Genomic DNA, 15,304 nt, shown 5'->3' with positions numbered 1-15,304 from the left:
AATTTGAAAAGTAAGTGTAACAACATCAATTTTTTATATGTTGGATCAGTCGATATGGCTATAGGGACAACCTCTAATCATTAAGAATCAAATGCAGTAGGCACAGAATATGCACATTGTCTATTTTTACAAATGTGTTATTAGCCAAGGCAGTACAGATATGGAAAGTCTCAAAACCAACGGAAGCAACATATTGAAAAGCAATTACATAAAGCTAACAGAAACTAAACAAAATACTTTGCTCCAAAAAACTATGGTAGCATCCTGTCCAAATGGTTGGTTCATTCAAATCACAAGAGCAATATAGGAAAAATTCTGGTAGTAATGCGTCATTTGGAAATTTCATTCTATTGTTATCAGAGTATTCTTGCTTATGGCATTATCAACTATATTTATCAGATTATAAAACAACAGGGAGTGGTAGAGATTAAAATGACTCAATGAGTATTTGTTCTTTCTTTTAAAGCATTCAAAACCAGTTTTTTAGAGTTATATAAGGGGGGAAAATGATACAGATGAGCCAGTCTGTTTGAATTCTATAATTGAATTTGGGGAAAATCTCCTGGCAGATAAATATTGCTTCTAGCTTACTTGGGAATCTGGTTTTAGTCCTTCCTGTCCTACTTTATTCTTATTTACTATGTTTTTATATAAAAAATTATAGGTTTGATAATCTCATTGAAAGGCATAGAGACAGCAGGTCTGATACATACTTCTGCCTACCTCCTGGAGCATAGCGTCAGGTTGTATTTGAATACTGTGAAGACTCAGCATGGCCAATGGTCATGGCTTCCACCCTCCACTGATTTATGCATCCAGATGCAATGCACCTCTGATATTTCCACTAGGGTTCAAACATGCTCATGTCTAATCTATACTTTTAAGTTTCATTTAATCCTGCCATCTTCTCCAGATATTAATTGTCTTTCCTCTATCCTTAACATCCAAAATGAAGAGAGTTATCCACAGGTACTATTTTTACTCCTTAATCTCAATCCCCTCACAACCTACTCCTGGCTGAATTCCACACACGTTACTACAAAATCCCTAAAAATAAGTTCAGCCTTGGCTGGGATTGTGGTTCAGGGGTAGAGTACTTGCCTATCATGTGTGAGGCACTGGGTTTGAATCTCAGAACTGCATATAAATAAGTAAATAAAATAAAGGTCCATCAACAACTATTAAAAAACATTTTTTTAAAAAGTAAGTTCAGTCTTAACACAGATGGTTGAGCACAGGACAACAAAAGGCTGGGTAAATGAAGGAAATTCAAAAGGACAGTGGCACAATCACATATTATGATAATATGAACTTAAGAACAAAGCAATATATCTAAAATAGGATTCCTTGCCTAAAACAGATTTTAAAACATATTGTTACAAAAGCTGTCAAGAAGAACACAACAAATGTTAGATTTATGGTATAGATACATAAAATTGGTATAAGAAAGGTCACCAGCCAAAATAAACTGACAACTGGAAAACTTCCCAGACCAAAATGGAAATTATAAAATCATATTATTATTTTTATATAAAAGGAAGGTTCACTTGAGGTGAACAGAATATACAAATAAGCAGGACTGTTCAAAAAACCCTCATTTTTATCTCTCTCCCCTTACTTAAAAAGAAAGAATTCTCCTGGAAAAGAAGTGATAACAGGAGGGTATTAAAGCCCAAGAGAGCTGAGCAGATTGTGAGGGTTAGAAAAATAACCATAGGTAATCCAAAATCATTTGTCTGTTCTCATTTCCAGTGAGTGAACATGTGTTAAGCTGCTGTTACATGTGAAGTGCAAATCATGGACTTTAGGTACACAGGCCAAAGTACGGCTATTGATAAAGAGTTTCAAGTTAGTAAAAGAAGGATACTGTGTAAACATACGCGATCTCTATATTTAAAACAAAACAAAAATGTCAGTGTATTTCTGATCCAGAATTTTCCGGCTACATTATTATCCTGTCAGGATAACCAGGAACAGTGAATTTAAACCCTCTGATCTGTGATGATGCATAACTAATTGAAATACTGACTAGCTTGACTTTTAATTTTATCTGAAGGCCTTAACCTATTTTGAAACAAAGAAAATTAAGCTGTGTTAAAAATAGCCATATCAGACTAAACTCTCTTGTTTCTTTGACAAAGTTATTTGGTAACAAATCAGGAAAAGCAGCAGGCACACTATGACTCAGGACATCCCTGCAGACAAGATGTCATAAGGGTCCCTGAATAATGGGAGAGTCAGGAGAGATATATAACAGGTTGAATAATCCTCACCCACAGTGCTCACTCTATCCTGGATCAACACATTGCCCAATTACTCAGACATAGATATTTAGTGCAAGTTTCTGATTAATAGATTACTGATAGGAACTGGAATCACAAATGAGAAAATTAATGGTCTCTCTAAAGACTATCTCATAAAACTGAGATAAGGAAAATCCCAACTATCCCACTCAAAAAGTATAGCTTGTGGGAGCATTTTTAAGTAAGAAAAATGTAGAAGCTTCATGTGACTTTAAAGTCAATATGATTATCAGTATACTTGTGACATATTGATAGATGGAAGTATTGGAATGAAAGAAGATTTTTCCAATTTACTCTCCTGTGGTAAGTTAATCGCCAAAAAAAATGTTTTCCATTGTGGTTATTGAACTTCTAGAGGCATATGTAGCCTTGGAGGGAGCATAGGTAAGTAGTTAGTTGTGTTTCTTCTCCTTGCTGACCTGTTGTGTTGCAAAAATTTTGAAGAACTGTTAGGTGGAAGGGCTATTGACTTTTTCATTGTTGAGTGATGACACAAAACTAGAAACAATGTGTTAAAGTTCTAGGAAGATAGATTTCATTTCAATGTAAGAAAGAATACTGGGGTATCAGAATTATGTACAAAATGTAAGTTTAAGAGGTAGTAAGTTGTCACCTGATATTTTCAAGCAAATACGAGATAAATACCAGGAAGAACTGTTTTGGTAACTGCCCAAGCTTTTGAAAGGTAGTTGGACTGGATGATCTTTAAGATATAGGTGAACCCTTGCAAATGTACAATCTCTGAAGTTCTAACATTTAAGGCAGTCTACTTATATTTTTAGAGCACCAAGATATCTAAAGACCAGGAAATGGACCACATCTATACTTCATGGACACTGAGATGATTTTACAAGCTGCTTAGCAGGATGGTGGCTGTCAGCTCTGTTTCCTGGTTGAGGGTTCTAGTTGGTATGCTCTTGCCACTGGTACCATCCAGAAATAGCTCATTAAACTCAGCACAGTGAAATGTATGTAGGAACTTGAAGAAATTTTAAAGATGATTATTATTTCCAAAAATTTATAGCTTCCTGAGGATGTCATACATACATTCATGGGAAAGTAAATAAGAATTCAAGGCAATAACTTAAAAAAAGACTTCACACAGAATCAATTATGAATTTCTCAGTCAAAATGCTTATAGGGAGTTCAGATTTTTATTTTCCTCTCTCTGGATATGTTTGATTTACTAGGAACACGTCAGTGCAGTTTTCCTACAGAATTATAAATGTGAAAAGCCAGAGTTTCAATAGGAAGTGTCCATGAGAGTCACTTGAAAGATCAAACTCCAAGGGAAATGTGACAGAAAGGAGCTTGGATTGTCTGTATGGTTAATGAGGAAGTGGGCCCTGAGTACGAAGCCAAATTATCAAGCAGAGGAAATGATCAGAACTGAGGGTCAAGTCTCCAACTACAAATACTGAGTAGAGACAGGAATGGTAGGCAGATAAAATCAGCTAAGTTCTCGGGTCAAGCATCCAAGCAGAAGTGAGAATTAGGAGTTATAGCAAAAGTACTGCTCAGCAGAAGCTTGCTAGCTTAGCAAAATTATGGTAAGGTATAGAAAAGATACTGAAATATTAAAATAGTTACTGTTTCTGGGGGAGCCATCTGCTCCATATAACTCTGACATATTCATCAGCTACCTGGGAAACACACAGTTCTCTCAGGTCTTCAACCCTAATAATACTGACAATTAAAAAAAAAAAAAAAAAGAAAAGAAAAAGAAAGAACACAACACACATGACCAGTTTATCTCAGTTGTGAATTGTCAGGATAAAGAAGAGGCCATTGACAGACACTGAAAAACATAGAACATCAATCTAAGATTTTTGAGAGCAAAGAATTGATCAAATAGAACCAAATATAGCAAAGTATGCAAAAATTAAGAACAGAAAAAAGTATTAACTTTGAAACAGCAGAGTCCCCAATTACAGATATACAAATGCAAGTTATTCAGTTTTTAAAAAGGCAAATTTTTAGCAAATTTCCTAAAAAAGCATTTGAGATGAAAATATAGGTTAAGAGTTTTTGTTTTGTTTTTCATGTTAAGTTGCAATTCCCTTTCCTTTGTGGTCATCTTCCAGATCGTATTATGATTGCCTGAATCCATTGACCTACTATAATAAGCATAATGAAGAAAATAATTTCCTAGTGACAAAAACAGGACCAACATTACACAAACATTATTTAACAAGCAAGTATTTTTCTGCTTATAAAATTTGGGTAGCTGTGATAGCCTTTATTCAAAATTTTAGATTGTTCTTTGATACTGTAGAACTAAGAGATACATTCTATAATTCACAAAGTATCCATTAGAAATAATTCATACTCTGTATTAATTTTTCTTTTTTACAAAACAGCACTTAGTTTCAGTTGAGTTTATCTTTTAGGTACCTTTTGTGAACCAGATCCTGTGCCTAGGTGCCTTCTCCAGACATGGAAAGACTAACAGACAATTAAGTAGCAATATATAAATTCAAGTGTGTTTAAATGCAAACTGAGAGACTGGTGAATACCGAAAAGAGGGTAATGAAAGAAAGATCAAGGGTAGATTGGAGGTATAATTTGCTTCTAATTAGAGCTACCTTTTTCATGCAAGGATAGAGAGGTCTGCTAGAAAAATAGAGGGAAAGAGTCCTTGCTGTGTGGTTTTGGCAAAAATTTCCTACAGACTGGTATCTCAAGGGCCAAGAGAAAGATGTTATTTCGAATGGAACCTAAACCCGGGTGATGTGGAGATATTTGCCTTGATAGCCCGGGTGAATGGATACCTCCAGCTGGAGATGCCCTTAATTCTGGGCCTGTGAGGTCATTCTTTGAGTTTTATCTCTTTGACCGTAGATAGCCCCACCCTTTTCAGCATCTTACTTGACACTTTTTAAGACCTTTAATGGTGTCTGGGAGAGACCAAGGCTGACAGTGCATCTGGGCAAGGCACCCCCTGGACCCATGTGAAAGTGGAAACATAGAAATGTTTGGGTTTCCCTTCAAACTCTGGGACAGCCAGGAGACAGTGCTATCTGGGCAGGGATGTCATTCATGATGTCGTTTCAACACATGATCAATATAACATTATTAATTAGATATCTCTTTGTGCTCTCTTTTCAAAATTTGGGGTTAATTTACATGTATAGCATGTTATTTGGACTAGCCACACTTGATCTGCCCAATAGTCACATGGAGCTAGTGAATAAATTTTGTTTTGTTTAATTTTTGGTACTAGAGATTGAACCTAGAGGCACTTAGTCACTAAGCCACATCCCGACTACACCCGTCTCCCCATATTTTTCTTTTTAAATTTTGAGACAGTGTCTCACTAAGTTGCTTGAGGCCTCACTAAGTTGCCAAGGCTGACTTAACTTTCTATCCTCCTGCCTCAGTCTCCTGAGCCACTGGAATTACAGGTGTGCACCACCACACCTGACTCAATACATGCTTTTTCTTGAAGTCCACACAGTCTTGTGAATCCACTGATATCTGAAGGCAATGAGCCACTCTCACCAGACTGAGATAATCAACTAAAAGAGTTTAAAGATGGATTTGCTTAAGTTTTCCTCTCAGCTGGGCAGAAATGTGAAAAGATGAATGGGACTCATGAGGCAGCGGGGTCAGTTCTGGGAAAAACTGTTCTTCTCACCTGCAGTGTATTAATTGAGAGTGAAAAGGGGCACTGACTGTGGCTGACTGAGACTTTTGCTCCTGTGTAAGGGCACTGTCTTGCTTGTGATACTTAAGATTATTTTACCTACCACGGACTTAAGCCCCATTTGTACTTGGCATTTTCAAATAGGACTTATTGCCAAATATCTATTAAACCCTTTAAAAACTAAGAATTAGATTTCAGAGTCCTTAGTATTTCTAAGATTTCCATTTTTCTTATTCTTACAGTTTCAATTATGAGAAATAAATTCTAATGTCTGGTTTTGACTCATAAAATACTCCTAAGTATTCTGTTTTCTTCCAGTGCTTTTATTGTTTTAAAAATGTTATTTTTTCCATTGAAATGTTGGCTTCTTGAAAAAATTTAAATGTCCTTTTATTGCTCAGACAAATAAAAGTCTGATTCATCTAACCATCTGGTTGTTGAAAATGTTTCACCATTTATTGAATAGGTCCATTTCATTAATCTCCAGTGAAACCATATGGACTGATTAAGAACTTTATAGCATTTAAGTGAATAGTTCACTTCCATTTCCATTAGCAGAGAACATTTTTACTGTCACTTGCATATTATGAATGACAATTTATGGATGTACAGTAAGATACACACACACATATATATATATGAGAGATATAAAATGACAATATTCACTCACTATGCCTAATGGAAAATTTCAGACTTAAAAATGCCCCCCAAGAATATTTTAGTCAGACAGTGGATGGCTTTCCTAATGATAGCAACAATGAAGATTTTTCACATTAAACACTTCAATATTAATTGCACATGTTCATAATGAATAAAATGAAATTTGATCCTCAAACTCCTTAGTTCTAATTTTTCTTCTTCTTCTTCTTCTTCTCCTTCTCCTTCTTCTTCTTCTTCTTCTTCTTCTTCTTCTTCTTCTTCTTCTTCTTCTTCTTCTTCTTCTTCTTCCTAGGAATTGAACCTAGGAGCACTGTATCACTAAGCAACATCCCAAGTTCTTTTTATATTTTATTTTGAGTCAAGTTCTTGTTCAATTACCAAAGGTCTTGCTCAGTTGCTGAGGCTAACTTCAAACTTGCAGTTTTCTGACCTTAGCCTCCCATCTCTGGGATTACAGGCCTGGGTATGGGCACATTGCCATACTTTTTATTTAGATGGACAGTAATTAATGTATTTTAATTAGAGGGGATATTCTTATAATTATGCAGCTATGTAATTATATGAGATTAACTTGTTTATATCAATATTCCAGAATTAATAATATTCAGTATTATAATTAAATTGCTAAAATGAATTATGAAAAACAGTAGCAAATAATTTTGCTCTTTGATTTTGATAAAGAGAAACCACATCTTGGTCAAATCCTGCAATTGTTAAATAAGAAAATGTCCACTAGAAAGAGAGACAAGTGAAAGTTGTCTTCCATGGTTCTTATTTACTGAAACACTAGTGAAATTCTGGGGGTACTTTTGTTAAGAGTATTAGCTTAAATTTTTCTAATGTTGAACATCACTGTAGCATAAATTTCTTCTATTTTAAAAATAAATAGATGTTTTAGTCCATTTAAAAATAGTATTTTTCATTTAGTTTGACTTTGTTTCTCACATTATCTAAATACCAAAGAGAAAGAAGAGGACAATATTGTCTCTATTTTATAATTATAATAGATAATCTATGAATCAATTATACTTAGAGAGGTTTGGAATGAAATAATTTCACTATAAAAATGTGTAGTTCTACATCTGATACCAATAAAACAATTTTTTTTAGCTTTTCATTTCAAGGCTATATGTACATATTATTCTGAAGTCAATAAATACTGACACTAATTCAAATAATTTTTTACATGCTAGGTAGAAGCTATTCTGATTAGAGTCTTTTGAAGAAAGACTTTGAATTTTTTCCAGGTATTATGAAGTTTAGCAACAACAACAAAAAAGAATCCTCTCCAGAACACATAAAGTTCTTGAACTAAGGATACAATGAAGCTAGAGAGTTAATCAGCTAAACAGAAGTTAACTTCTAACTAAACAGAAGTGTAAGTTCTAGGAGCAGTCCTTGAAGAACATTTAGGAGTCAGCAAATATTTCTCCATTCTCTCAAGGCAGAATTTAAAACATACACCTAAGTTTCTTTTCAGTGGGCTAACATTTATCCCATTATATTTATATCACAGATAATTAAATATTGGAAAATAATTTCACATGCTACACAAATATTCACTCTTCTTTTCCATAAGAAAAGCAGAAAAATTGACCTCGAACCTTGGGGCCTCTATATTCAGTAAGGGTCAGTTTACAAACCACATTTATTATTTTCCTCATGTAATATTGTACAACTAAATGGAACATCAATAGGTGTTTTTATTCTTTTGGTGTATGTTTATGTATGTAACCATGTCATTTTATTTTGTTGAATTGGAAATACAAGGAATTTTTTAAAATGAGATAGTAAACAGTTACTAAAATTAAGTTTCAAAATTTTAATTTCAGAATGGAAACAATGTTTATAACCTAATCTAAACACTTGCTACTTTACAGGTGGCTTCATGGAAACTGAAGCTGCAGCTCAGGAATCCTTGGGCTTAGGCAAACTTGGAACTCAAGCCGAAAAGGATAGAAGACTGAAGAAAAAGTAGGTTTGGAAATTATTTCCCCCTCCTTTTTATAACTTTTATTTATTCTTTATCATTTGGGGGGGAGGGAATTAAGAAAAGAGTGATTAGAAGCAAAGTCACTAAACTAAGGCTAATGTTTTCCTGGTTTACCTAAAACAACTTAGTTGCTTATGTTTTCTGTTATAATGAACTTCAGTTTAAAATAAGCAAAAGTTCGTGATCAAATAAAGTTTCTTTTAAGTGATCAAAATTCAAGTATATTTAAAATACATAAATATAGCCTTAAAAATAAAGTAATACTCTATTTGGTTTTAAGTTCAGTACTGAATTGATATGATAAAATGAGAGGATATAGCCTAACTTTGTGTTTCCTCTCATGGTAATTAAAATTATCTACTCTTTATAATGCAGTATTTGAAAGAAGAAACATTTCTCTGACTTATTGAATATAAACTTATTTTAGACTCACAGCAGATTGTTTTTCATCTGTCAGGAAACTGATAGTGAATCTTTTCATTCACATATAATATGGAACATTTAACTGACTTGCAAAATTGGCAAATTTTGAGTCTCAGCAGCTGTTGGAAAGAAGTGAGTCCATAAATAACATATTTTAAGATACATAGTAACATTTTCAGTGACAAAATAGCACCCTTAGAACATGTTCTTTAAAAGCAAAATAATTTCTTCTTATTCCAGAATCTTTTAGCCAGTCACTCCTTTTAGTCTGTCTTTCAAATATTCATTACATCATTTATGGTTTTCATGTTTTACCTCTTTCCTTTGAGAGAATATTCATTGTTCTAGTCATAATTTTGCAACAGATAAGTTTCTATGGTTATAGCACACAGGCTAATCAATTAACTTCAAGTTTTGACTTTTTAATCTGCCTTGCAAATGTTCACTAATAATGGGAAACATGCTTGCAAGTTGCAAAACAGCCCATTAATTGTTTATTAGTTTGCTAATTCCTAAAATTACATATATATCCGGATTCAATAGAAATACTATCCAGAAAAATATGTTCTTGAGGACATTCTTTCTTGATAACAATTAGATGCTCAGTCATATTCAATGACAAATATTTCTTTAGTTATTGATCAAATATATAATTAAATATTGTTATCTTAATTTTGTTAAGTACTGTCAAGAAATTACATGTTTAATTTTGTGACTATATATGGAGAATACATTCTTCTATAAAATATCATTTGATAGAATTTTTTAAAATTTTTAGTTTACTTCAAATCTAAAGGAATATGAAAAATTAAAAGCCACTCTGGCTAATGGCCATGGTCTATTCCCTTAAGTTCTTATTGCTACCATGAAGAAGTGTTTACAATCAATAGCAATCTGACCAGCTTTCTCATTTGTATATAATATTGGTATTGAGCATGTATACTGCATAATTTATAACTTATTTTGGGGACCAAGTTAAATAACCCTTCCCGTAGCTACAAAAGTTAGACACTCCAGTTATATATTACTTATATTTTATAAGTAATTTATATATAAATTACATTCTAATTACTTAAAATATTTAAGATTAGTTATTGTTAACTTCACGTACTATTAGATGATTTGATATTAATTTCATAGAATTATTTCTTAACTCCTAAGTACCCTCATAGTCAGATCTTGATTTTAGTTCTGTATTTAGTTGGAGAACTTACCTTGCTTGATTTTGTGTTTTAATTTGCAGTGTTTTGACAAAATACAACTGTGCAACGTATTAAATAGAATACTTCTCTTTAACATTAAGAAGAATATTAAGAACATTCTATAAGGCAATGATGGCTAACATTTCTTAGTATAATTATTTTCTTATAGAATAATAGCATTTGAGTTAATAGCTCCAATGAGGCAAGGCAGAGTTAACTAAAGAAAACACAAAAGTATTTCCCTTTTTATTGGCTGTTCCATAACAAGAATCCCTATGGGCATAAATATGCAACCAGTATTCATGAGATGTACATAAGTAAGTGCTAACCCTTACTCAGGACTTTTCTGACTCTGCTTTTGTTTCTGGGTTATCAGAAAGTAATGAGTCTTCATATAATGACAAGATAAATTACTTTTAAATTACCCGGTTCCAAAATTTATTTCTACCAAATTTTCATATTCATAATTATTAAGTATTTAGCAGCTTGTTCTCAAATTTCATTTAAACCTTTCCAATTTTCCTTTTTTAAGCAACAACATATCTTTTTTCATTGCACTTTAAGGGATCATATTATCTTCTATGTTCAAGTTTCATACATGCTGATCTTTTTTAAGATGGAAAAAAGTTTTGAGAATATTTTATTAAAAAATAAACAAAAACAACAAGTGGAGCAGTATGTGTTATTCATGGACAATTGTGATTATGTGTTTCCTATCAGTTGTTTTTGCATTCTGTCCTTTGGCCCAGCAGATGTTTCCAGGCTGTAGTACTCAACTTAAATTTAGGGACACCATATCAAAATGCAGAGCAGATCCATTAGTGTCTGTGGCAATAAGTGGAGCTAGAGAGAAACTTACTTTCAACTTCACTAGGATATCACGTATCTAGAATTGACAATCTGTGTCTTTAAAGAAATCTTCTCTGAGAAGTTATTTGTGGAATATTTTTTAAAATAAATTTTAAAAAACATGGGGAAGATACTTTCTGAAAGCAGCATTTGAGACATTCCAAATTCCTGCAAAGTATAGAAATTTATAATGTTGGCAATCTCAAAGAAAGGTCTCATTTGAGGTTACATTTACCATGTGACAAATGTAACACACCTGGGTTAGCACACCTGGATTAAAACAGCTTACAAAATACATGTTTGTAGTTTCAATCTACTTTTACTTTACTTCCTGATCCAGGCATTCATTTTGCTTATATTTACAGATATTGTCCCATGGTAGGAAATAGCAAATCAACAATATTGGGTCTGTTGCAACACCCTTCCTGCATGTTGTCACAAAGGTTGCTGTTCTTCCATCGGAGCATCGGACTTCAGCCTGAAGTCTGTCTATGAGTGCACTGCTTGGTGTGCCTTTACTGTGTCTTTCTTTTGCTTTACTTTACTTTAAATCTTCAATTCCATACATTTCTCCAACAAGATAATATAGAGTGCAGTTAATACCTAAAATAACTGTGTCAAACATTATTACACTTGGTCTTCCCCTTTCAAATTTGACCCCCCCACCCCCGTGGTCTCCTGGTTTGGTGCTCTTAATCTTTAGGGGTGAGACATTTATTCCCAATATTTTGTCTGCATGTTAATATTGTGACTCTTCGTAACTTTCTCAATGTGAGCTCCTTCTGGAGGGGCCATGCTTTCAAGATCTTATCCTTCATCCTGTTTCATTTCAATGGACTCCAGGCACCTTTTCCTACTTAACAAAAATAAACATCTTCCCCATTTCTAAGGTGACACTAGCAACTGAACCTGAGAATTTCACCTCTTTGCCATCTTCATTTAAAAGAACTTGTTTCTCTTTCTTAGTTCTCCAGCTTATCTTTCAATTTAAAATTTTAAATGACTTGCTCAAGATAGCTAGCTAAAACCAACCATGCAACTATGAAAAGCAGCTCCATGGACTAATAGAAGTTAGTTCAAGACCAAAAATATATCTGGGATAGACATACAAAAAAAACTCAACTTCTGAATGAGTTTCAGCTCCCCTACAGTTGAGAGTCTAGATTTGAGTATTTTAGGGTTCAATAACTAGAAATTTTCTTCTTTGCCTAAGTTCAAAACTTTTTTCTTTCTGAAATTTTAAATGTCTTTCCAAAGAAACCTCAAATTTAAAATGCAGCTATCTGCAAACCCATTATTTATAAAATTTAAAACTATAAATTTCTTATTGATTGAAAAAATATTATCATTGCTATAAACTAAAAAAAGATAGATCAAAAGTTAGAGGCTTAAAGAAAAGCAAAACAGAGTTTTGAAATTTATTTGTTGATAAACAAAGGAGGCAAACAATTAGAGGTCAAAATGTCAGCCTGATTACCAATAATTCTGTAAGAATATGGTTTAGAATTATGACTAAAGAGAAAAAAAAAGGAGGTAGTGAGGCTTCCTAAAATAGAATATTGAAGTTAAATAAACTTAATTGACACAGAAAAAGCTGGCAGTCACAGCCTTCCAAGATCTGCAGATATAAGCCCTACCTCACCTTAAAAATAAAATTTACAGTGGTATGATTTGATAAATGTTACTGTAGAAGCAAGTGCTCTTGATGTAAATGAAAATTTATGTCATAACAAATTTGCCTAAAGTTTTTGAAGTATCAGTATTAATTTTATTTTATTAACATCATATCAAATTTCTTACACCTCTCTCCCTTAAAATATATTTAGCTGCCAGTTTCTCATATTGCCCTCTTTAGAAATGTGATTATAGGGTGAGTGGCAAATTCTTTAGGTCTTTAGAGACCTAAAGATGTATTTTACACCTAAGATTAATTGATAATTGCCAAAAGAGTAGAACAATTATCTTTAAATAATTTTCCCTCAGAATTTTGAAGTTAATTCATTTCTTTCTTCCAGATATGTCTAATGTCCATTGTCATTCTTTAGTACATAATATGTAAAATGTCTTTGTCTTCTTTCTTCCTCTCTGGAATTTTTAAGATTTTTTTTGGTAGGAGGACTTCATCTTTGAGAATCTAAAATGTCATAAATATGTGACTATTAAAATTTTTATGTTTCAATTTTCCACTCTATACTTTCAATCTGAAGAGTTGTTAGACCAGACTATTTAACATTTATTGTCCTAAAGGATTTAAATTTTGAGACTCAACTTTGATTCCAAGAAGCTTATTTTTATCCACAAAAATAAGATGGGATTAAAGATAAGGATTTCTGTTTTAATAGTAATACACCTTTCTAGCTCTCAAGACAATTTCTAATAGGCAGTAAACATATTAAAACTGACAGAATATTCAACAAATAGTTACTTATCTCCAGAAACATAAATTATGAAATTCTTAGCTGAATTTTTTATGTGCTATTTTTCTCCTACCTTTTAACAATGTATAATTATTTAGTAAAACATGGATGCTGAAATCTTCTGTATATTGATACTTAAATGAAAAAATAACATTCATTTTAACATCCTGAGTAATTTATCATTTCCAGTCTTCAGTTACAATATTGATAGCATATTATTATATGCTAGAATTTTCTACATTCTCCATGGATAACACTGCTAAATGAACATGGATTTCATATTCAAATCAATTTTTCAACATCATTAAAATGAAATTAACATCCCAGCTCAGCTATCAGCAGTATCCTCTCCAGAGAAGCATTTTGATCCTCAGAGCATGGCAGTCACAGCTAATCACTACCAATGAATCTTTATGTTAGAACTTCAAAGACATAAAAGTGAAGCTGTATAGATTTAGTTAATTTATTCCCATCTTAATCCTAAGGGTCTCCTTCAGTGCATAATCTTTAATGTGTTTTGAGATTCTGCACTTTTTAATCTTTGGCATTAGGAAGGTTCAGAGTGTGCATATCTTGAAGCAAAATAAATGTCACTGAAAATATTCATTCTTGAGGTATTATAAAAACTCCACAACATCCTTTCATTTAATAAATATTTATTAAGTGACTGTATGCCAAATTAACTTATAAATGAGATGTAGTCCAAAAGTTAACTTGTAAGACATGTTAAAAAGCTCTGAACACACTTTTCCATGTAAGTAATAAGAAATACATTGGAGGTAAATATCTGTGCTTCCCCCACAAAAATCTGTTTTGTAGGCCCCCTTTGGAAATAAACTAGAAAAAGTCAAAGGAGGATCCAGTTGAAGAGTATTGAAGTTTCTCACAAATTATAGACAAAAGAACCAGGAGAACTCTAAGATTATAATAGGAAGAGATCATAAATTATTTCTGCAGTGTTGTTGAGAGCGTATATTCCTCCTTCACCCCATTACAGAGTTGGGGTACTAGGTGAAATCACATGATCTGCCTAGCCTAGTGTTGAACAGATATTTACACTTGAAACAATATTTTTGTTTTTTTGTTTTCGTTTTTGTTTTTGTTTTTTTGTTTTTTGTTTTTATAACCAAGAGTTCATTTAGCACAGATACAGCTATTTGGGGAACACTTCTGAGCAACCAACACAAGGAATCCAATGAAGTAGAATATTTTAGAACCTGAATCTAATGTTCTCAAAATTCCATGGGAAAATGTGTCTGAATTTCCTACCTGGAACTCCAGATCTGAGCTTTTTGTGCATCCACTGAGATCAAGCTGTCACTGCTATACTACTTAATCCCACATGAAACTGCTGAGCTACAACCACAATTGTAGGAATTCCCTGAACCTCCATAAAAATAAGATCCGCAAAGGCCATAATGTGCTGAAATTTGTTAGGAAAAATAAGGAAAACCAAAGTGATGTCTTTTATTTATCTCAATTTAGTTATATTTGATCTGTTGGGAAGAGGGAAAATATGGAAGGAATAGGACTGATCCAGTCAAGTGTAGAACGCTCAAATATTGAAGAGCCTTTTCTTTTTTTTTTTTAATTTATTTTTATTGTTCACAAATGGGATACATACTGTTGAGTCCTTTCTTTTCTTCATAATTTCTTCCCAAAAGAAACATTTTTGACCCAGAAAACAGTAAAATAAGAATTAGTAAATGGAAAATAAACTCACAATATTTACAAATACTAGAAGAATAGTTTAGTTTTCTTTTCTAAATAAATTCATATCATTTATTGGACTGAAGTAAACCATAGGTTAA

General features: G+C 32.8%; 1 protein-coding gene across 13 annotated transcripts in view; it reads left to right on the top strand.

The window, feature by feature from the left end:
• Nucleotides 1-15,304, top strand: part of Ppfia2 (PTPRF interacting protein alpha 2) — a 462,148-nt gene that overhangs the window by 382,778 nt on the left and 64,066 nt on the right. For all 13 annotated transcript variants that reach the window (XM_047551047.1, XM_047551046.1, XM_047551044.1 and 10 more), the window contains one exon: nt 8,490-8,583. In XM_047551047.1, coding sequence (XP_047407003.1) covers nt 8,490-8,583 — 94 coding nt within the window. The remainder of the gene's footprint in view (nt 1-8,489; nt 8,584-15,304) is intronic.

Source organism: Sciurus carolinensis, chromosome 4, assembly GCF_902686445.1.
Source record: "Sciurus carolinensis chromosome 4, mSciCar1.2, whole genome shotgun sequence".
Taxonomy (NCBI): Eukaryota; Metazoa; Chordata; class Mammalia; order Rodentia; family Sciuridae; genus Sciurus; species Sciurus carolinensis.
This window is presented reverse-complemented; position numbering and strand designations above follow the sequence as displayed.